The sequence below is a fragment of the Amblyomma americanum genome, chromosome 4 (assembly GCF_052857255.1).
Source record: "Amblyomma americanum isolate KBUSLIRL-KWMA chromosome 4, ASM5285725v1, whole genome shotgun sequence".
Lineage (NCBI taxonomy): Eukaryota > Metazoa > Arthropoda > Arachnida > Ixodida > Ixodidae > Amblyomma > Amblyomma americanum.
In genome coordinates, this window is record NC_135500.1 from 86,407,267 (window position 1) to 86,431,570 (window position 24,304).

The window sequence follows — 24,304 nt, forward strand, 5'->3', positions numbered from 1 at the left end:
GGGATGAATGCCTGGTCTGGAATTTACAAATGCATCCGCAAATTCCTCTGCCTGCGTGCGCATTGCAAGCGCCTCGAAAGGTTTACTCGGACGAGAGCCACCAACAAGACTGCCAAAGACACGCCAAATTCTCGTTATCGGTGAGAAAACCGTCAAACTAGCGCAAAAGGATGCCCACTGGGACCTACAGAGCTTGTGCGCATGACGTCTAATGGCAGAGTTGAGCCTGTTGAAAGTTGTCTTCAAGGCTCTGTCGTCCTTCTTCCGCAACAGTTGTCGCTCCGCCCTTCTGCGCGCTGCGCAGAGGTTCCTGAGTTTTAAATTCGGAGTCGGAAAATGATCAGGTAGCTTGAGCGCCGTGGTAGCAGCCATCTTAGCATAAATCATTTTGTCTGTCACATCACCGGACACACAGGCTAAGTGCTCCCTGTATTTGTCCCAATAAACAACATGGCAAATTTTAGGACCACGCAGATAGAAGTCGGCAGTAAACACAAATATCGGGTAGTGATCACTTCCCATTCGGTCAGCTCTAGTTGACCACTGCACACGGACGTCAGGTGAATGTAAGGTTAGGTCTATAGATGTGGGTGAGGTTGGAGGCCGAAAGAAAGTGGGACTTCCGTCATTGGCCACGCACAGGTCCAAACTGTCGATGACTTCTACAAGTTGGCGTCCTCGAGGATATCTGTTCCTGTCACCCCAGGCAGGGTGGTGGGCGTTGAAGTCACCGCAGATGATTCTGGGAGCTGGGCAGCGGTCACGAAGTTGCTGGAGGAACAAAGCCAAATCGACCTTCTTCGGCGGGGACACGTATACAGATGCAATGGACAGAGTTCGGAAGGCGAGCGGAATCTTCACAGCCACTACCTCAATACTGTCTGTGCAAAGATCGGTGACGTTCAAAGCCACATGAGGAATCTCCCTTGGTATGTAAAGGGCGGCACTTCCTGCGGGAAAAGACTTTATGCTGCAATCCTTGTGGGCGACGTATCCCGGCAAAGACCTCCCGCTTGGCAAGCCAGCCTCCGAGAGGGCCAGTGCTGGAACACAGGTCTCTTTCAAGAACAATTTTAGTTCTGCTAATCGACTTATAATCCCAGCGCAGTTCCATTGCATAATAAACGGCACTTTTCTAGGGTTTTTAGTTGCAACAGGTTGAAGAAAACTAGCCATCTAGGAGTTGAAGTTCTCTGCGAAGGCGGTGATCAAGGTCTCAAAGGAAAGCAGCAGCTGTATAAAGTTCTTCAAAGTGCCAGGCTGCATCGCTTGGCTATATGAACGCAGGACACCAAACAAAACACGTAGAAGGTCGGAGAGATTCCGGCTTTTGAGCTCCTTATTTTGCTGCACGCACTGGCGCACCACTTCGACAAAAGACGGGGACTGGGACCCACTCTTCGCCACGGTAGCTGGTGTCTGCATCTCTTTTAAGGCAAGGGGATGCCCTCCTTGTTGTCGAGCCTTGCTGTGATCTGGTCGCTGTGGAACATGGACCCTTTTTGCAGAAGCAGATCGAACAGCCAGCTCACCCTCGGAGGCCGTTGCCGACTTGCTCGGATCAGGTCGTGCAGCGACGTCGCTTGCTACCACGTCCCGAGCTTCCGACTCGAGCGCAGGGAACTCTTCACTTCCATGTATCGGCTTCTCAGTAGGTTGTGGTTTGGGGCCACTAATGAAGGACTTGCGACGGTGTAAGGCGCTAACACGGAATGTGCAGCCACTGAAAATCGCTGGATGGTCACCTCCACAATTAGCGCAAGCAAAATCTGCCTTGCACTCTTTGTAATCATGGCCACCACCACACCGCTTGAAACGTTGATCTTTGTTGCAAACTCTCGCTACATGTCCAAAGCGTTGGCACCTGAAGCACCGGGGAGGAGTTTCAACGAACTCGTGGACTGCATGTTTGGTAAAACCAAGGTCAATTATTCCAGGGCGCTCGGCGTTGGGAGCAAACGTTAGCACAATAGAGTTTGTAGGCTTCGCTGCCCATTGTTGTTCTCCAGGCTCCACCCGGCGCATTAACCGTCGCACGTGCAGAACTCCTTGCGGTTTCAAGTAGTCAAGAAGGGCACTTTCCGAATACCACACTGGTACTCCCCTTATAACACATGTGTTAGTCATGTAGGAGTGTGGCAACCGGGCTTGAACTCGTATGCCACCGATCTGAGAGCACCGCAGAAGAATGTCTACTTGCTCTTCCGTTGAGATATCTAGATGAAGAGCCCCTTGCGTTGTGAAGCGACTGCGAATTGGAGCAGATCCCAGTAGTACTTTAATATCATCGAACAGCCTGATAGGGTTCCACTCTCAGAAGTCAACACCTTTCTCATTTGGCTGAACTATCACTGGGATGCCGACTGTCCGGTGCTTCCGATGACTCACCACTTTGAAGCCATCGTTGTCCATTTCCGCCATGTTAGCCACTTCCTCGTCAGAGGCGACGATAGTTGAGTCGTCCCCACTGAGCGATGATGACGCAGTGCACTGCTGGACGTCCCTGATGACTGGCAGATCCCCGCCATGTGATGTCATGGCCGCCTCCGCCCCACTGGGCTCCTTCGGATGGCGCTGTCCCTTTAAGGATACCGGCGCCGGAGCTGCCATACCCTTCCCGTAGGGACAGTACCGCCTTAAAGACGCGGCCGTCTTCCAAGGATGGAAATAACCTAGTTACTAACTAGAAAAGAAGGCAAAATTACTGAGCTGAGGTGACAACACATCGAGCAGCGTCGTCTTCCTCTTCCTCCCTCCCATGCCATCAAGTCGACGAACGGAGTGTTGTCCTCTTCAGTCACGCTGGGGTTGAACAATTGCCCGAGAGCTGCGCCTTCGACAGAGGTTCCACGTTCCGGTCACCAGACGACGAAGTACAAGATCATTCAATCCCTGCTGGGAGACAGCACGCATTCCTGTGTCACGCAGGCGCCTTCCTGTTCCACACGGGCGCAGTCCAAACCTACGTCGCGCCCACCTGGAGGCCATCTGGACGACAACGTGACCGGCTCCTGCTCCCTTTTTATCGACCGAACTGCGAGAGAACATCAGGATCGCACTGCCGTGGGTGGTACAATCAGTGCCATCGTTTGATTGGTCATCATTCTTCGAACTATATTCTTTACCTAGGGATCTGGGGAATACGAAGAGTATTTAACGAGTTGTCGGTTTGGTACCAGAAGAGAACCCCCCTCTTGAGAGATATCCTTGGCTGGGAGACACTCTTGAAAGATATCCTTTGCTGGGAGACACTCCCGACTGCTAAGAAGCTCTCTTCACTGAGAAGCACTCTCATTTGCTCTCACCTGGACAGCATGTAAATAGTCTTTGTAAAAAGTTTTCCCAGTTTTCTTCCTCCGATCGTCCACGTCTCTTCTCCAGCCCAGCCACGCTACCTGAGTTCCAACAGTGGTCACGTGATTGGTGGCGAGAATTTCAGGACACAAGTGAATTGAAAACCGACGTAACCCTCGCTCGTAGGTAAAGCAGGAAAACGAACGAAACACTCAGTTTCCTGCTAAATGCAATCGGTTCATGTGAAAATTTGAAAAAATCTAATTAAAACACTTTTCGAGCTCACAGCATCCCTTAGCGCCCCGAAATTCGAGAACCTGAGGGATAATAGACTCAACTGAGTTCTGACTATATGGGATAGGAGAGCAGAGGAAACCGAGGTTTGTGACATTTGTTGTGCGTAAAGAACGGATGAAGTCAATATCTTATTCAGGGCAATTCTTGAATAGCCCCGTGCGGGAAAGGATGCAAAAGAGGCAAAGAGATATAGTAGCCCTACCACATAATTCCGGTTAGTTCGACAGAATTGGCTTGTTTAATTGGCAGAGACATCGCGCAGCGCTCGGTTATCATTTGGTATGTGCAACCAAAATATAGACATCGTTGCTGGTATTCGGTGAGGCGACTCCGTACTTAAAGCCACCACGGCTAGTGCGAAGATTAAGAAAGGGCACCTTCACGTAGCGCCGTTTTCACACATTGTGCGAATCTTGGAAAAGCTTCATAGGGAAGTAGCCAGGAAAGGGCCTACAAACACACACACCTTCACTTTCATCATCTCCTCCTACATTTGTATGGCCTCACGAAAGAAAACATGGCATTACTTCAGTTAATTACTGATGATCTCCACAATGAAAAAATGAATACAACTGACAAACAGCAGAAAAAAATGTTAATGCAAGAGAATCGAAATCAGCGAAGCATGATTTTATTTCTATTGTCTGAGAACGATAATCCTCCGTGCAACTATCGTAAGTTAGAATAAAGGTGTGGATAAAACAGACAAGAAAGAAAAAGAACCCACGAAGGGGGCGGAACTTGATGTAGACGAACAAATGAAAAGAAAGATGAAGATGAGCAATAAAATTTCCGAGTAGACACTCGGAAATTTTATTTTTCATAATCATTTTTCCTTTAATTTGTTCATCTATATCACTTTCTGCCTCCTTAGTTCTCCGTGGCTCTATTCTGTGTGACGCCAAACTCCGCGAAAGCTGTGGGTGGGATGCTACCTTTTTATATCTGATGGCTAAAACCTAAACTGTAGGACGTCCAGCCGTTTTCAGACCTAGGTTAGCCCTGCAAACGAAACAGGCGGAAAGTCACCTGCCTGGCGCTGGTCACGTGATGACGTGACGGTTGAGCAACCGTATGTTGCCGGTCTACGATTTTGGCGGTAGGAGCTGTGAATACACTGATAAGGGGTGCGCGTAAACGCTCTCGCGGCAGAATGATACTTGAAAGCTGTAAGAAGCCAAATAAATTAATGGAAGGCAGATATGCACAGCATTCAAAAGGTAGGTAAAGAGCAAAGAAAAAAAAGGCAAAGCAAAGTCTATAAAAGCTAAAAGCTGTTGTGGCTGAGGTAGCGAGGCTTTAAGCATCGGCGGTTGGCTGCGCAACGTGGCTTTCGTCATCTGCTGACCGAGTCCTAGCTACCAGGAGTGAAGGCACCGTCCACTACTGGTGCTCATGCCTTTTTTCACTGATCATGGAGCTCCCACGTGAAAGAAGGGTTGTCCCGAGTCAGTGCCTTCGGGACCTCTGCGTGACGACTAGGTTCCCTCAATTCGTCGTGATCCGCACGGGGCTTAGGACAGCAGACAAGGATGGCATGCAAGAACGAAATGGAAAATGCGTCTCGAAGGAGGGCGAATTTGCCGGTTCGTTCTTGCCTCCCATAGGCAATAGCTCTGAGCAATTGCCGCGCCATTCTGATTATTATTTTTTCTTGGTAATCCTCTAGAATCCACTGCGACGTCATACTACAAAGTAAAAGAATTAACGAAGACATAACGAGAAGCATTAACCGTCACTGGGTAGAGGGCCTCCTCTGAGAGCCATTTCCCGCTTCATTCTTCACGTGTAACGGACTCTGGCACGAGGAAGTGTTGCTGTGGCATGAACAAAACCATTTTAGTAGATTGAAGTTGGTGTTAACTGGGACGGTGTTCCAAAACAGGTAAGTATTAATTCAAAACAGCGAATAAATGTAGGAGATGCCTACTCCTATGCAGAGTTTTGTATTTAGAAGACCAGCTGGGACGTATAACAAAATTGGCCGCGTAGTGATCGCGACTGCAAGAGGTACAGTAACTACAAATATGGAAGTGAACCGAAGCGCACAAACCATAGAGAAGGAATTTATAAAAATTAAGACAGGTCAAATGCAGTTCTTAGTTTAATACCTGGGGCCAATTTACTCTAAGGAAGTCATGCCATATAAACTATGGAGTGTCAACGTGAACAATTAAGGCCGGAGCGACGGACAAGTGGCAATACGAGAAGCTCGCTTTGAAAAAGGCGGTTTAAGAACCACAGGCTGGATGGCTAGAACTGGCTACCTTTCCGCTGAATTTGCAAAGTTAAGAATAACTTCGAATGAAACGTTGAAGTAGTGAGAAAAGCGTTCCCGACAGAAGCGCTCGCAATGAAAAAAGCTTGATTCGTTAATGAAAAAGCACGGGCAAATGTATATGACTGAATATACTATGCTTTCTAGCACTATCTGCGCCGGTGTGGATGCACACAGATGTAGTTATCTTTTTACGAAAAGCAGACAATCCCGTGAGCCTTTGTAAGAAGTTTATAGCTCAGGGGTTTTGCTTCCATGACATTTAATGGAGCTCTTGTAGCATTCGAGTATGTCCTATGGGTTGAAGGAGCACGGCCGAACATACTCTCACAATCATGAGATTTTGATCACTAGGAATATAGAACATTCCTTGAGGGCATTTGTAAGCGCCAGAAAAATGCAGGAAGGCATCAACACACAAGGCGAACCACTTCTAACAACTGTTTATTGCCTGGAGAAACATGAGTGCATACATATGTATCAACCTCATACCACGCGCAGAAGAGGGAAGAGCACAGCGCGCTAACAGGAGTGATAAGAAGAAAGAAAAAACAAAAAATGAAAATGATGAACGCGTGCGCTTACATAAGCTTGAGGTTACTCTTCTTCAGGTAGTCTAATTCAGTTCTCTCTAACATGACCGAAGGCGAGCTGACGCATTGGCTATCTGGATCAATATGCATAGCGACAGCTTCAGTAATTTCGGCTTCCCTTCTGTTTCTAGCATGTCATTTACAGTATCCGCAGTCAGGGGCCACATTCCCGGGTTTTGCGACTTGTTCACGTGACCTCTCGAGTTCTCTAAGCCTCTTGTTGAAGCACCGGCACGTTCGCCTTATGTAGGTTCGTTTCAAACTATAAGCGGAATGTTGTAAATTGCGTTTTCGCAAATTACACTCTACATAGTTGATTTCGTCTTTGATGTTGGACCTCTGTTTGTACGTAGAAACAGTCATTACGTAGAGTCTGACGAAAACATAATTTCCAACATTCCGCTTAGGTGTCAACGAACCTACGTAGCGCAAACGGGCAGGCACCTGAACTAGAGGGTTAAAGAAAACAAAAGATCGAAAGGTAATATGAAAAATGCTCAAAATCTTGGAATCTGGCACCTCATTGCGCACACTGCAAATGCAACGCAATGCTAAAATGCACAAAGGTAATACACCCTGCTAGAAAAAAAATGGCCTGGCTTAGCTAAGGTTAAGCCTAGGATGCGAAGCATAATAGATTTGTGAAAGGGATTCGTTATCGCCTGCCCGTAAGTCAGGCTAGTCTCTTCGTTGTTTAGCAATCTCCTGGAGGAGCGGGAGTTCGCCTTGGTGGTCGCGGCCGCGCGGCGACCGCGCGAGTTGAGCCCCGTTTCTCCACAGCTGGCGTGACGTCAGACCACGTGCTTGGCTGCAGCGCCCCTAGCGGAAGGAGCGGGAGTTAGCCTTGGTGGTCGCGGCCGCGGCCGCGCCAGGCTGTGCTATGGTTGAGCTAAGTAGTGTCCCTATCATGCTTCGCATAAAAAAGGGAACGCGAAATTAATCAAGCTTTCATTATGCATATTGCTCCAGGTTACTTACCAATGCATCAGCTCGCCTTCGGTCATGTTATCGAGAACCGAATTTGACTAGGTAGTGTAATCTCAGGCTGTCGTAAGCGCACGTGTTGATCGTTTTCGATTTTTCGTTTTTTTTCTGTCTTCTGATCACAGTTGTTAGCGCGCTGTGCTCTTCGCTCTTGTGTGTGTGATATATCGTTGATATTGTTACAGGTACTATTTACAAATAATATTTACAAGGCAGGTCGAGAGGAGCCTGGTGCGCCGGCGGCAGGATACTTGATTTTCTCTTCTACTTCCAGCCGCCGCACGTCTTCTTTATTCCTCAGAGCCCATGCGCAGCACGTGACATTTCCCCGTTCGCAGACGAAGCCCTCTGGGCCAGTCAATCAATCGGGGTCCCGAGAGTGGAATGGCTTCAGCCGTGCGACATGCACGACCTGGGTTGTCCTTGAGCGGCGTCCTTGCGTTGATTGGGGAGAGATGACATAGTTGAGGTCATAGAGGCGAGCAACAACGATGAACGGGCCTGTGTAGTGGGATAGCAGCTTTTCTGATAAGCCACGCTTGCGTAGGGGCGTCCACAACCATACAACGTCACCGGGCAGGTAGGAGACATCCTTGCGCCGGCGGTCATAACGCTGCTTAGAGCGATGCTGGGATGCCAAGGTGCGTATCCGGGCAATCCGACGGGCTTCTTCAGCGCGACATAGAGTGTTGGCAATAGAAGGCTCGGTGTCGAGAGAGAAAGGTAAGATGCTGTCGAGGGAGCTTCGAGGCGGACGGGCATAAAGAAGGAAGAATGGGCTGTAACCAGTTATTTCATGCCTCGACGTGTTATAGGCGTATGTAATGAAGGGAAGCACGTCGTCCCAGTTCTTATGGCGGGAATCGACATACATGGCCAGCATGGTCGTGAGTGTCCGATTGGTACGTTCAACCAGTCCATTAGTCGGGGGGTGGTACGGCGTCGAGTGGCGAAAATGGCATGAACTAAGCCGCAGAAGCTCTTCCACAACGTCTGCCGTAAACTGGCGACCGCGGTCACTGATAACAACTCGAGGAGGTCCATGCCGGAGGATGACAGCACGAAGAAGGAAGAGCGAGACCTCAGCAGCGGTGGCGCAAGGTAGGGCGGCGGTCTCACAGTAGCGGGTGTGGTGATCAACGCACACTATAATCCAGCGATTACTGTTGGACGAGCGGGGAAACGGGCCGAGCAGATCGAGTCCAACTTGTTCATATGGCGTGCTTGGAGGTGGCAAAGGATGCAGGCGTCCAGGCGGAGAAGTCGTGGGAAGCTTGAACCGCTGACACTGCACGCAGGTGGCCACGTAGCGCTGAACCATGTGACGCATTTTTGGCCAGTAAAAACGTTCTTTGATGCGGTTAAGGGTCCTGGCAAACCCCAAGTGCCCAGCCGTGACGTCATCGTGCATTGCCTGCAGAACAGAGGAGTACAGAGTAGCCGGAACGACGAGGAGAAAGCGCGCACCTCCAGGCGAGTAATTCGTTCTGTAGAGTAAACCGTCGCGAACGCAGAAAGGGCTTGCGGTTGTCGGGTCACGGGCTTCGGCAAAAAGCGGCGCCAAGTGCTGATCCTTGCGTTGTTCCATCTGGAAAGTGCCAAGATCTGGAAACTCTTGGGAAACGGCAGCGAGATAGTCATCGAGGTTTTCATCATCGGAAGTAGTAACCGTGAGCGGCAGCCGCGAGAGGCAATCTGCGTCGGCGTGTTGGCGGCCACTTTTGTAAGACACTTTGAAGTTAAACTCTTGGAGGCGTAACGCCCAGCGGGCCAACCGACCGCAGGGGTCGCGTAGATTGACCAGCCAGCACAGAGAGTGATGGTCTGTGACGACTGTAAAAGCACGTCCATAAAGGTACGAACGAAACCGTTGTACGCCGAAAACAACGGCGAGACACTCTTGCTCTGTTACAGGGTAAATGCGTTCCGACTTGCTGAGGGTGCGACTTGCATAAGCGACAACGTGTTGATTGCCCTCATGGCGTTGGATAAGCACAGCACCCACGCCGATGCCGCTGGCGTCAGTGTGGAGTTCAGTCGGGGCTGTAGGGCAGAAATGACGCAATATTGGCCGCGAGGTGAGGAGAAACTTGAGCTGCCGAAACGCGGAGTCGCATTCGGGAGTCCAGTGGAAAGGGGTGTCTTTCTGCAGGAGACTTGTAAGCGGGTAGGCTAAATCAGAAAACTTGGGAACGAAACGCAGAAAATATGAGCAAAGTCCTAGGAAACTCCCGAGCTCTTTCACTGATTTGGGTTCATTGACACTGCGCACAGCTTCAACCTACTGCGGGTCGGGTCTGAGGCCATCCTTGTCAACGAGATGACCAAGCACAGTAATTTGGCGTTCACCGAAGCGACACTTCTTCGAGTTCAGCACGAGGCCCGCTCTCTCTATGCAGTCTAGGACAATGGCTAAGCGGCTGTTATGTTCGGCGAAGGTCCTACCAAAAATAACATCGTCCAGATAACACATGCAAACTTGCCACTTCAGGCCACGTAAAAGCGTATCCATAAATCGTTCAAAAGTGGCAGGAGCGTTGCAAAGGCCGAAAGGCATAACATTAAATTCATACAACCCGTCAGGTGTCACGAATGCTGTCTTCTCTTTGTCTTTAGGGTGCATCGGGATCTGCCAGTACCCGGACCGTAGATCCACCGAGGAAAAGTAGGAGGCTGAGTGGAGGCAGTCAATGGCATCATCAACGCGCGGGAGCGGGTAAACATCCTTCTTTGTGACAGTGTTAAGCCGGCGGTAGTCGACACAAAATCGCCAAGTGCCATCTTTCTTTTTGACAAGGATCACTGGAGCAGCCCACGGGCTTGAAGATTCCTGAATGATGCCGCGGTGCAACATGTCACGGACTTGTTCATCGATTATCTGACGTTCGGAAGGCGAGACGCCGTATGGCTTCTGGCGAATCGGCTGTGCAGATCCAGTATTGATCATGTGATGGGTACGGGAAGCTGGAATCGGCGGTGGTTGGTCGCGACCAAAGTCAAACACGTCCGCATGCTTCATAAGAACGGCCACTAGTACCTAGAGTAGTACCTACGTTAATCCCAGTATGTCCGACGAAGATCGCGTTGGTCATCTCCTCAAGGGCATCGCAGAGGACGTCTACAGCTTTCTTATTAGTAAAGAAAATTTAGACTCGCCCACGGATATCATCAAGCACTGCCGCACCTTTGAAGCTCTAAAACTGCGTCGATTTACTCCCAAGTTCGGTCGCCTGCCTAACGTCACCACCGTCGCCAGCGTGGATTTCCACGAGCCTGTGAATGCGGCGACTCTCCCTGACGTCATTCGTCAAATCGTGCGTGACGAACTCTCCCGGCATCAAGATCTTGCGCGCCGCAGTGAGGTCCCGTATGGGAGCTGTTCTCTGCAGGCGGCTCCCGCCTACCGCTCCTCCCCTTGGAGTTTGTCTGCCCAGCACCTCCAACTACACTGTTACAGGTTCTATTTACAAATAATATTTACAAGGCAGGCCGAGAGGAGCCTGGTGCGCCGGCGGCAGGATACTTGACTTTCTCTTCTACTTCCAGCCGCCGCACGTCTTCTTTATTCCTCAGAGCCCATGCGCAGCACGTGACAATATGTATACATACTCATGTTTCTCCAGACAATAAACAGTTGTTAGGAGCGATTCGTCCTGTGTGTTCATCCTTTCTGTATTTTTCTAGCGCTTGAGAATACGCTCAAGAATTTATTTCCAAGTATCCCCAATAGTAGCTCTTCTGTCTTAGGTATTAGAAGCCGCACGATATCGCTCAGAAGCAAACGCCCTGGGCTCAAAGCTTTTGACAAAGACCTTTTACGAGCGTGTGCTGTACACCGATACAGAGATAGTATGAACGCTATAAACCGCAAGAACGTGCAAGAAACTGCAGGAAGGTGCAGATTCACCTCGCAGAAATCAACAGTGTAATGCCGACTCGAGCACTTCCTCGCGGGGACTGAAGTTCTAAGGGGAAAACGGATGGCGGCTCCGCTGCTCCAAGACAGGCTTTCGATGGTTCGTGCTCCATTCCAAGGAGAGCATAAAGCTTGAATGCAATTTTAACGAAGGTTTAAAACTGCGGTGAAGTACGGTACACATAATTTGTTTCGTAGTCGCTGAACGCCCAAAAAATTAATTTTAATGGCCCGGATCCACAAGACTTAATATTCCAAATTAAGAAGGCGAAGATACTGCTCAGATGGACCTTGCTGCAGCGAAGTAGAGCTCATCGGGGTTGGGGAATATAATGTCAGCAACAACGTTAGTTGGCGTCAGTGTTATATGGCGTGAGCCCGACGCTGCTACGGTGCCATTTCAAATTTATACCGCTGCACAATGCCTCTCTCTGTCGTCGGAGTTCACACCGCGGAGGTTTAATAAATGAGCGCCTTCTAACACGAGGCAAGCCCACAGCGTTACAGCAAAATTGTCTTTCTCCTCAACGTGCTGTTCCATGAAACGAAAGCCCGGTGAATGGTGAAGTCGGTACTAGTGCTTCACACGCGACCTGGCAACCATTTCAGAAGCAATGCTCGCCACGGAGCCTCAGCAGGCACCGAAGCATTAGGGGGTTATAGCATAGCGCGATCCGCGATCCGCTACTGTGATCCGCTTCCTCCGGTAACCGCTGCAAGTGCGCAGATCGCAGTCAGTACGCCAGATGGAGGCAGTTTGTGACAAGTTGCGGGCCCGCCTGCCGCGTCAAAAGCAATCAGCACGTATGCACTGGCGACGCGTGGTAGCAATCACGGCAGCGGATTGCGGATCACGCTATGCTATAACTTCCTAATAATTTCATGCACCTGGAGATGAACGAGCTGCACCCATCCATGAAGAGGCGCAAAGCTGGAAGTCATCGCAAACATGAGATTACTTATAAAGGCTATACGCGTGCTGCTGCAGAGCTCTGGGGCGCAGGGACGTAGAGAGACACATTGAAACATGGAACACAGCGCTGACTAGCACCTTTCGTGAAAAAGAGCGAAACGGGAAGAAGTATATACAGTTTGGACAGGCGGAGAGAGGCAAAGCGCATTGCTAGGATTGCAACAAAAGCAAAAACAAAAAAAATTGATGGCGGCCTTGCCCTGCTAGGCCAGGATATACGTAGCTAAGCGCTGCGACATCTGGTTCGGAAGAGTTAACACATGAAAGGTGCGCATTCGCTCGTCATCATCATCAGCCTGACTACACCCACTGCAGGACAAAAGCCTCTCCCATGTCTCTCCAAATAACCCTGTCCTTAGCCAGCTGCGCCCACACTATGCCTGAAAACTTCCTAACCTCACCCGCCCACCTAACCTTCTGCCCCAACCTGCTACGCTTGCTTTCTCTTGGAATCTACTCCGTTACCCTTGAGGACCAGCGGTTATCTTGCTTTCGCAGTACATGCCCTGCCCAAGCCCATTTCTTCTTGATTTCGACTAGGATTTCATTAACACGCGTTTGTTCCCTCACCCACTCCGCCCGCTTCCGGTCTCTTAACGTTACACCTATAATTTTTCTTTTAATGTCTCGCGGTGCTGTCCTTAACTTAAGCTGAAACTTTTTCGTTTCCTCCACGTTTCTGCCCCGTAGGTGAGTACCGTTAAAATACAGCTGTCGTACACTTTTCTCTTGAGCGACATTGGTAACCTGCAATTCATGATATTAGATAACCTGCCATATGCGCTCCACCCCATTCTTATCCTTCTAGTTATTTCCCTCTCATTGTCCGCATCAGCTGTCACTACCTGTCGTAAGTAGACGTATCCCTTTACCTCTTCCAGCACCTCGTCGCCAATTGTGAACTGCTGTTCGCCTGCTAGACGGTTGAAAATTACTTAGGTTTTCTGCATGTTAATTTCTAGACCCACTGACTGCTCTGTCTTTCTAACTCATTGATAATGATTTGCAGTTCATCTACTAAGTGGCTCAGGAAGGCATTGTCGTCAGCGAATCGCAGATTATTTAGGTATTCTCCAAGAACTCTTATCCCCCACGGTTCCATATTCAGGACTCGGGATATCTCCTGTAAACAGGCGGTTACTAGCATTGGCGAGATCCTGTTTCCTTGCCTCACGCCCTTCCTTACTGAAATTTGATTCTTGACTTTATGGAGGACTACAGTAGCTGTATATATATATATATATATATATATATATATATATATATATATATATATATATATATATATATATATATATATATATATATATATATATATATATATATATATATATATATATATCTTCCAGTATTTTAATATAAGGCTTATCTACACCCTGATTCCGCAATGCCTCCATGACAGCTGAGGTTTCCAATGACTCAAATTCATTCTCATAATCAATGAAGGCTGTCGGAGTGCGGCCGCGTCGCATCCGAACGTTGCCAGAAGAAACGGCCGGTTCGTTCTGTTTCTGTGTGTGTGCTTGCCGTTCAGCGACGGCGCATGGGAGACACTCCAGAGAGGCGTGAAGGGGGGCCGGCCGCGGGTGCCTGACGGACGGCGACGGTAGCCACAAATACGTCGCGGTTATGTGCGTGTACGCCCAGTCCGTCCTGCGCGCCCAAGAAACGGCCGCGTGCACTGGCAGAGGCGAGATGCTGGCCCCTGCGAAGTACGCCGGAAAAGGGTGTCGCCCGATAAGACCAACGTCGGCGCCTGGGAGACGCGGCGCCTTCGTAACGGCCGTCGGACTCCGGGAACTAGTCAAGATGCCTTCACAAAGAGCCGACCAAAGGGAACAACGGGGAAGCAAGGACGAGGGAGAGCAAGCTGGAAAGGAGGACCGGGAAGAGAGGAGAGACGACTGAGATGCATGGGGGAGACCGGTGGTGGATTCTGTGACGAGAGGCCGCATCCCGACGGCAGAGTCGTGTCACCGCAGTTGTGAATGCATATGAATAAATTAGGTTCTGTTTAATCGGAATGTTTGGTTTGGTCTGGCTGAATCGAGAGGAGAGGAAAACAAAATAGAGGAGGGAGGAAGGAACAGGCCTCACTAAGGCTATATATTTAGAGGGGTTGGTTAGATACGGCGCATTTCTCTATCATCTTATTGAAAGTGTAAACATGATTCATTGTGAAATAACCTTTTGAAAATCCTGCCTGAGCTTTTGGTGATTAAAGTCTAAGGTTACCCTGACTCTATAAGCGATTACCCTAGAGAATATCTTGTAGGCAACGGATAGTAAGCTAATCGGTCTGCAATGTTTGAAATCCTTGGCGTCTCCTTTGTTAGGAATTAAGATTATATTTGCGTTCTTCCAAGCTTCTGGTACGGTCCAGGTCCTAAGGCATTGCGTGTACAGGGTGGCTAGTTTTTCTAGCTGAATCTCCCCTCCGTCTTTCAACAGATCTGCTGTGACTTGATCCTCACCAGCGGCTTTTCCCCTTTGTATTACCCCTAAGGCTTTCTTTATTTCCTCTTTCGTTACTGCCGGGATTACACATTGCTGTGCGCTACTATCTCTATCATTAACGTTCTGATTACATTTTTTACTGTATAGATTTGTGTAGAAATATTAGTGCACTTTAACTATCTTAACCATATTGATAATTAAATTGCCCTCCTTGTCTCTTAACGCATACATACGCCTGGTTTTTATCTATGTCTAGACTCCGCTTCACCGCTTTTAGGCTACCTTTGTTCTCTAGGGCATGCTCGATTCTCTCCATATTGAACTTCCCTATGTCGGATACCATACGCTTATTTATTTTGCGCCTTTATTCACGGTTATAACTTCAGGCGTCATTGCGCAGTAGTAGCGTCCCCGCGTCAAATGCCAAAGGCCCTTGTTTTATTCCCAGCCTCACCACCGTTTTTTTTATTCAGCGAGTGTGCGGGGTTGACCACCTGGTCGATCACTTGGTGCGGAGCAGCTGCTGGCGGTGCGGCGCCGTGGCTGCTGACGTGGTTCATCACGCGGTTGGTCACGCGACGAGTCACGTAGTTGGTCACATGGTGTGGTTTCCAGAGGATGTGCAGGCCGGCGAGGCGCGCGCGGCGGCGGCGGCTCCGGCGCGACAGCTGAGCGCTTTGTGAGGTCACTGCTCCTCGTGCATGCGCAGCATGACTCTCCAGGAGCCACGCGAAACTGCTCAACCTCGGCCAGTGTAGCTTACGCTAAAAAACAAGACCTTGGAAAAGATCGGGAGAGCCGTCAATAGGAACGCGAAACCAGTGAAACCAGGCAACCTGAGGCCGCATTACAATTCTGTGCGCACGTATGCTGAGAACCGGGAGGTAACAGAAAATCAGTCCTGAGAGCAGCCACAACATAAGATCTAGGCCGCAAACCTGACACTGAAAGTGTACTGGGGGATGTGACTTCACGTTAAAGAACTCCATGTGGTCGAAGTTTTCGGAGCCCTTCACTATGGCGTCTCTAATACCCTATTAAACCCCTATAAACCCCTATAAGCCGCGTCATAAAAAACAAAAATAAAAAATACAGCGCCTAGAAAAACACGCCGTAAAAAAGCTGCTAGAAGTTTGAAACATGAAGATAGACGTAAGGCTGCGAGAGCTGTAAAAACATGTAAAAACCTTTCCGGCTTCAAGTGAGACGAGAATCGAGTTAAAACCAATAAAGGTCAGCGGTAACGCGGCCAGACATGACAAAAAAGGTAAAACATGAAGTGGGGACTTAAAAAATATAGTAATATATAAACGGCGGCGAAGAGGGTTCTAAGAACAAACGGGCCGAAATAGTGGCCAATTCATGGGACAGCGCGAACATTAGAGGTACTCTTTTTCTTTCGTCGACAGTGCAATTGACGCGGTGCTTACACAGTCCTTTACTTTCTTATGGATGGCAACAGCTTCTAAGACCTCCTTGGCCAGCATATTTTATTTCTTCTGAGTATCGAGGTATTGTCCAAGTTGGTCATTAATGGGTGCTTAGGCTGGCGGCAATGAAGAGCCAGGAAACCTGACGTGGCAGTTCCTCTTAATGAATTTGCGTGTTCTCTAGCTCTCTCCCCGACGCACCTGCCGGTCTTTCCGATATAACATTTGCCGTATGTGACAGGGAAATGATATGTGACACCCTTCTCAAACCTGTGTATCTTGTCTGGCGGTTTATTGCGCAGCTCATCCTTCGCTGTTGGCTTGGCGGCAGGTTCTGTATGCTTTGCTGGGCGCAGAGCAAACCACCTGAACTGCTTGTTTTGCGGCGATCTTTCTGAGGTTGTGAGTGAAGCCAGAAAACGTGTAAACTAGCAGACAAGATGCGCCGCTTGCGAGAAGGGTGTCATATATGATTTACCTGTCACATGCGGCAAATGTTATATCGGAAAGACCGGCAGGTGCGTTGAGGAAAGAGCTAGAGAACACGCAAATTCATTAAGAGGATCTGCCACGTCACGTTTCCTGGCTCTTCGTTGCCGCCAGCCTGAGCACCTATTAATGGCAAACTTGGACGACATCTGGATCATCGGAAGAAAAAAAAGATAGGCTGGCCAGGGAGATCATCGAATCGGTTGCCATACTTAAGAAAGGACAGAACTGAGAGCACCGCGTCAAATGCACTATCGACGAAAGAAAAAGCGCACCTCCATGATGTTTGCCCTTCCCCATGAACCGGGCAATTTTTCGCCCTGAAAAATTCGCCCAGTGATCCGGAGAGCCCAGCGAAAACAGAAGCGGGGTCGAGCTGACAGGCGCCCGGTTGCCTCCTTTCCTGACGGGGAGGCTAACCCCCGCGCTCTCGGCGTCCGCCATCGGTTCCCCGTAAAAAGAGGGGGGGGGGGGGGGACGCCGGTCCTTTGGCCGCCATGTTGGAAGGGAAGCCGGGCGGGGAAGGGGACTGCCATCTTGGACTGGAACAGGACGGGAAAGACCGCCATCTTCAGTCTCGCCGAGGACAAGACGGGTTGAGCCCGTCATCTTGTGGATGCCGACGCTCGGAAACGGCGTCTACTTGCAGAACGCTGAGTTGCTGGATTATTTATTCGGTGCGTTCCTCTTCCTGAGCTACCTCCATTGCCTTCTTGATGGTAAAATTCTCGCCAAGTTGTATGAACCGGCGGAGATGTTGATGCGACTGCAAGCCGCAAAGGATTCGAACTTGCACTATGATGTCGACAGTGGTGCCAAACTTCCACGTTTTGGCGAGCCATTGGACATCGCGAATGTGTTCGGTTATTGGCACAGCTGGACTCTGTACTCTGCGTTTGAAATGCACGCGGCTGCAATATTCGTTTTCTTCTTCATGAAAGCACTTGTCTAGCCCTTGAAGCACCGCTTTGTATATGCCTGGTGCCTCGGAGTCACCTGTCCCCACGTCGGTTCCAGCCTGCGTCTTTTCCTCGACGAGGCTGTAGTAGACACTGATGCCTTCTACCCCCCGCACGTTGAGCAGAAGCGCTTTCTTGTGGTTCGGCGTAGCGGTCTTGGCGGCGGCGTCGACGTAAGCCTGGAAAAGATGTCGCCATTTAAGCCACGTAGTATACGGTACCTCGGTGCATGACTAAAAGGGTGACGGAGGGTTTTCCATGTTCATTTTGAAGAAGCAGCAAGCGGAACCAGGGCGTCAGGACAGCCGTGCCGAAGACGCCACAGTAGCGTCGATAGGTCAGGCAGACGACGTTGTAGTCGTGTGAAAAAGCTGACGCCTCCGTCGCGTAGAAAAATAGCAGAGTACATAAATGCTGCTTGAAGGCAGGGCAGCAGATGTAGAAGGAGTAGCGGAGAAGTAAGTAGAATCTCCTTACTTACGTATAGGCACGATGCACGTTGTTCCTCGTCGCCAAATTGTTGTATCGGCGCGGCCGCCACCAACAACACGCCGGAGCATGTTAGGGCAAGCCGGGACGGCGGCTTGGAGAGAGAGAGACGCACGGAAAACGCGGGTCGACGTTGAGAGCCCCCTTTTATTCAGAGCGTGGCACCTTAGACTTAGCGCCGTTAATACACGCCCCCTGAGGCGAGTAATCTTTGATCGCGAAACTGAAGCCACGGTATAACAAGCCCATGTCTCTCTTCATGTTTGAAACTTTTAGTCTTGACTTCGCGGGTTTGTGCTGGCGGTATTGCTTTTTTTTCGTGTTTTGTTTTCATGACGCGGCCATAGGTTCTTTTCGTGTCTGGTATGTGGCCTAGGTCTTATGTTCTGACGGCTCTCAGGACTAGTTTTCATTTATCTGTCGGTTCTCAGCACACGTGCGCACAGAATTGTAACGCGGCCTCAGATTGTCTCCTTTCAATGATTTCACGTTCCCGTTGATGTCGGTTTCATCATTTTTTCTAAGGTTTTGTTCGTGCTTTTGTTGCGGCCCCATTTGCCCTGAGCTTTGTCCTCTCTGCGTCCTTATCGGCGCCTTTTATTACTGTATATTTCCGCCCGCTTCGCTCTTTTTCAATGAAGTTGTTTGCCAGCTCTGCGTTCCTTGTTTTCATGCTGTGTAACCTGCGCTCTTCAGCAGCTCTGAATGCATTAACGTCGTCTTTGCGCAGCTGTGGCGTGCGCTACCGGACAGCCTTAGAACGTTTGCAGGTAGCTGCTCCGGAAGGAGATCCCCTCGTCTTATACTGACAAGCTGAGCCAGGAAATGGGTATCAAGGGATAAATGGGGGGATCCTTTCGTACCCAGCTTTGGCTGGTAGAAAGCCAGTGAATGGGTCGGACCCGAAGGTTCACAAAAAATGACCCGTATACGTCTAGAAGACGCTACGGAGGAACCGCCCATCTCCGCTAGCTACCCATTCAAAGTGGCTTACAAAACAATATAATGCTTTCAATGTAACACAGGAGAGAGAATGGAGTAGAAAAGAGATACTGCGCCTAAAGTGCATGAACACAGGAGAGAGCCAAACTAAAATCCAGTTGTTCACCGAGCACTGCGACAGTCCGACGACCGTAAAATCACGATGCGCCGTCCCGCTGACTGGTACGAGCTCACTCGCAGGTCCGTGGCTGGGTAACAGCGGCGTTCCGCCGGAGTCGTGCGGGCGTGCTTATCCGAAGCTTGACCTACGACACCGGCTGACTGATAGCACTACACATCCTTCCTATCTAGAGCTCAACGCGTCTTTTCTTTATTCAGCATCAAGGCAGGCGCGGCCGTAAAAACCATATTGACCATAGAATTGCTATCTCACCCTCTCTCAGGCGCCACTGGTCAGACGTGGAAAGAGGCTTCTAGAAAATTCGAGTCGGCGTCTTTCCGATCCGTCACCGCTGGCGCGCGATCGCAGTGGAGAGGACATCAGTCAGCACGCTCAAGGCTAAGCGCTCTCCATCGATAATGAGTCATAATTTCTCCACGTCCCTTGGTGCTCCACGGTCTTGGCAGGGGTGCTACGATGTGTCGCCATCGTTTTCGGCGGAACCGCCACGAAACGGTGCAGGGCCCGAATTTTGCGACGAAACCGTCAGAGAGCACAAATGGAGAATAGCAGAGGGTGTGCATGCGAAGCGTACGCGGCTAGTTGGACAGGCGTAATCGGGAGTCGACGCGAGAGCGCCTGTGCGAATGAAATCAGTCAGCGTGCATGTTTTAAACGGTAATCGCAGACCGTACCTTCCCAACCGTTTATGAGCTGGAGAAAAGAGCGCGGTTGAACAACTCCTGCCAACCATCAAATGGTAGCTGTAAGGGTGGCCGCACAGCGTCGTGGAGCGTAAAGACGTGCGTGCAGCTCCGAAAGTACGACCGGAACTGTCATTGATGTGGGAGAACGAAAGTGCACATAGTGCTGCGTGTACGGCAGACGTAGTTACTAATCAGGCAAGGACAACTGACAGGGGATCAAAAATTAGTTAGGATCAGTAATGGTTGTACTAAACTTAAGCTTCGTTAAAGTGCTGTCCGGATGGTAAGCAGAACGAAAAGGCTGCGCTGAGTCCAAAATGAGGATGTAGTCGAAGCCATGAGTGAAGCTTTCAGTGAGCGGTGGAAGCATTCAATGACTACGTTGGATTTCGCGTGGTAAGAAGGCGGCTTGATGTTGGTTCACGCCGAAGGGTTGATATAACTACGCAAGTAATGCAGAATTCTTTGCCGTGATGTTCGTCTTGGATGTTACCCGTGGCCACGACCGGGACCGCGGTCGTCAATTTGACTCAACATGACCATGATCTGCAATCTTTAAACGACGGCACCCCAACGCATGTTAGAGGTGTTTCTCAGAGCACCTCTCTTGAATTTGCTTTTTTTTCCCGGCGCTGAGCAAGAAGCGACTGGGAAGTTTGGATTTGGCAACGGACAGTAGCGGCCATACAGCCATAAATCACATCACTACTAGCCTTGAAACACCAATTATTTAAAAAGACGAACGAAGACCAGACATGACCGAAAGGAAAGGAGACATTCCTTTTTTTGGTGAGCCAAAAGCGCAGTAACTGCACTAATTCTATGTATATAAATACGCTGCGCTGTAATAGAACAGAGTAAGGAGGGAGTGAATAAAGTGAGAAAGAGGCGGCGTAGTGAAGTGCAAAAAAAATTTTGTAACGTGCAAAGGGATAATTTCATGCCTCTGGGGAGCTTTATTTCTGCCTGACATCGGGCCGCAAATAGGTGCCTTCTGAGTTTTACCCTCTTCGCAACGCAACCACTACGTCTTGGTTTGAATCCTGGTGCTCCGGCTCAGTAACAGACAGTGCTAACCACGAGAGGCGATACAAGCGCTCACTCGGATTTGGTAACTAATCCTGTCTATTAATAACGGCTGTATATAAACTTCAGGTTAAAACGAAATGCGAACTGAAAAGCTGTAAGACGTTTCCAAATCAGTCAAAATCAGGTTGTGCGACGGGGATAAAAGACTACTTATCAAAGAATCGTGTGTAAAAAAACAGTCGCCGCAAGTGAAGGCGGTTTCATGTTATCTCTCTGATAAAGTAAGTTTTATTTTTAAAAGGGGCCTAAGGGATGGCTAATGCATAGGCTACCTCCTTTACGTATGCATAGCTGCAGTAGTTTCTCGGGTCGGTAACCCTCTGATACTCAAAACGACCGGCTCGCTAGAAAACAGGGAACTCTGAAACGTCAGCAAACATGAGTTTCTAGATGGCCAAGCAATTATGATGCATATAAGTAGCGTGGCCAATTAACCGCACACTCAGGTAGCGGCCAATCTCTGCAAAGTAAGCAGGACCACATAATGGCGGCTACGTATAAACAGCGGCAGTTCTGCCCGAAATGAGCGAGTGAAACCAATTCAGGTGCATCAAGTTTTTTACGAAAGGATAAATCACCAACCACTCAATGCTCCACCCAGCTAAATCTCCAGTCGCCAACTAACTTTGTAACCCGCCTTCCCGAAGCACGCGGAATAGCCACGAAATACACCCTTGCTTTTTCTGTTGTAGTTCAGTCCCATCTCGACTTGTGCCTCTGGAGAAATAAAGAAACGCGACGCTGTGCAGTACTCACCGGGTATATCGTGTGTATGCCGTTCTTGTTCAGAGTGTTTTCGCGCAGGTCGAGCAGATAAGCGGGCAAGGGCGAGTCCGTAGAAGTTGCGGTCATAGCTTCTCGGGTGGACTTTTCTGCCGCCGATTCCGATCCGCCGGAAACCGCAGGACTGTCCGCCTGAAGGCACAATCAGAGACTTAGGCTTCCTAGAACGAGTAGCTGCGCAGTTGAAGTGAGTCTTTCTAGGACCTTCTATTCTTTGTCTTGTCAGGCATAAGTGCGATAAAGTGATGGGGCATACAGGAGATCCACTCACCGCGCAGCAACGAAGGTGAATGCGCCAGCAGTCAGCGTTTCTCATCTTTTAGGAACAATGCTGCTTTGCGTAGAGGAGAGCTGGCCAATTTTTGTAAGAGCGCCAATAGTGCACTGGAACCTTTTCTGCTGAATATCGTCATCACTGCTGTATTTTTAAATTTAAATGTGTGCCGTCCTGCAGTTCGCGATATCTGAATGAAGAAAGAACCTATTCAAACTAATATCTGCTGACTTTTTCAGGCGCCAATGTTAGTCTGGCCTGCAATACTGACAGAATATATGTTCTTCTGACCGAATATATCTGCTATGTATATCAGTTAGACACAACCTATTCGAAACTGAGTTATTTCCAGAGAATAGCGCTTCCATATCCCGGCACATATGTGCAAACTCACAGTTTCAGCGTTTTACCTCTCCAACATTAGGGAGCCACAATAGCGGAGACGCTTACTATCGGCACTCGGGCCTAAGGGCCGCGGGACCGTGTTATAACCTCGGTCTCCACAAGTGCAAATGTTAAATGATGAAATTAATAACTTTCGGCTCATATACAATAGACAGCATCGTTATTCTGTGCTAAGGAAGAATTATTGATTTAAGAAGGCGCTTTGCAAACAAGCGCAGTCTTACGTTTTTTTTATCTTCGAAGCAGCCAGGCAGCCGATAGAATCCTGCAATCTGTGGATGCTGTTTTGGGTAGTCCTCTCTTTATTAACCACAGTTACCTTATAATTGTCAACTGTGTGTGTAATTCTTTCATAAATCGGGCACCGAGGTTTTTCCGGGGAGTGTCAAGTTTTATCGGTCAGCGAGCGTAATTATCTCCCTGTGTTAAGGACACACATTTCTGATGATTACGAATGTTTATTCCACAAGCTCAGTTTTCGATAAAAAGTGCCATGGCACAACGTTTTTTCTTGCACAAGATAGGGCCACGTACTCACTGCGCAAGGGTTTCATCCCAGATATTCCGAACACAAGAAAAAGCGAAAGATTGTTCTCAAAGTTTTGCCAACAGCTGGTCGGCGGCGTTTGCCGTCGAACGGCACGTCTCGCGCAGGCAAGGTACTATTGCGATCAGAAGTTCACGGGACGTGCGTGTGCGGAAAAAAAATTATTTCAGCGCGGTCAGGTAATCCAGTCACCTGATGTGTGTCAAGGTATTGGGGTAGGTGCATGTTCTTCCTGCTCGCGACCATTCCACGTGTCTGGGTAGCCAGGTAGAGCTTCAATAAACTTTTTTCTCTGAAAACACGTCGATAATATTTTGATCGCGATAGTGCTTGCTTATTCTATTAAGGCACTGACGTGGATTTATATATAACATCACCTGCCGACTAAAATCAGCGCCTTGTTGGCACATCAAACACGCCTGGCCTCCCTCGCTTACGACGCCTGGCTCATGACACACTCACGGCAGTCCGAGGAGAACTCTAACACAGGCGGGGACTTGGAATAAAGCCTTATGGCGAGCAGTCGTACATCTTACCTCCATCTTCACCTCAAGATGTCAGGGGACTGGAGACCGCGCAGAGATGACCGATCCCTGAATATCAAGTCGTTTCGAACCACTGCCGACTACCCAACCTACGAGATATCACAGTAGCTGTGCACAGTGCAACCATATTTTCAAAAATCAAACCCGTTAGGACAACTACCAGATTGCTGTCGAAGATTGCGAGATCCCCCATCCCGCAGTTCCAACTATATTTGGACGCTTGTAATTCTTAATAATACCTTTCGGGAGAGGTACGCAAGCCTCCCATATCTTCCATATCTGCAATGACTGTGTCGTACGCGGCGTTTCTTTCGCCGCTCTGTATCGCTATGTACGCTGCGGTAGATGCGACAGCTCGGCTTAATTTTGGTGTTCATGACGGACATCCGGCACAGCGATGATATTCGTAACGCCCCGGCTGAACCTTAAATGACTGGTATGCCGGCAAGCGCAGAAAGTCGAATTACGAACATCATCATCACTTATCTATTATTTTACATGAATAAGCAGCACTGCGTACAGACGACTCCCAGCTTTCTGACACACGCACAGTGTAAACATTTCGAAATTATACGTTAGTGCTCGGCTGTTCTGTGCAATTAGCGCAGCCCTTCCGGAGCCTAACTGCTGATTCTCAGAGCTTAAAACCGACATCGTTGACCAGATTCCTTCTTTTGAGGGCACAAGTATTCA

The 24,304-nt window shown here is 49.2% G+C and overlaps 1 protein-coding gene across 2 annotated transcripts in view; it reads right to left on the minus strand.

Moving 5' to 3' along the window:
* Positions 1 to 22,030, minus strand: part of LOC144130231 (uncharacterized) — a 96,608-nt gene extending 74,578 nt beyond the window's left edge. For both annotated transcript variants that reach the window (XM_077664208.1, XM_077664207.1), the window contains exon 1: positions 21,814 to 22,030. In XM_077664208.1, coding sequence (XP_077520334.1) covers positions 21,814 to 21,909 — 96 coding nt within the window. In that variant the 5' untranslated portion in view covers positions 21,910 to 22,030. The remainder of the gene's footprint in view (positions 1 to 21,813) is intronic.
* Positions 22,031 to 24,304: the final 2,274 nt, after the last annotated feature.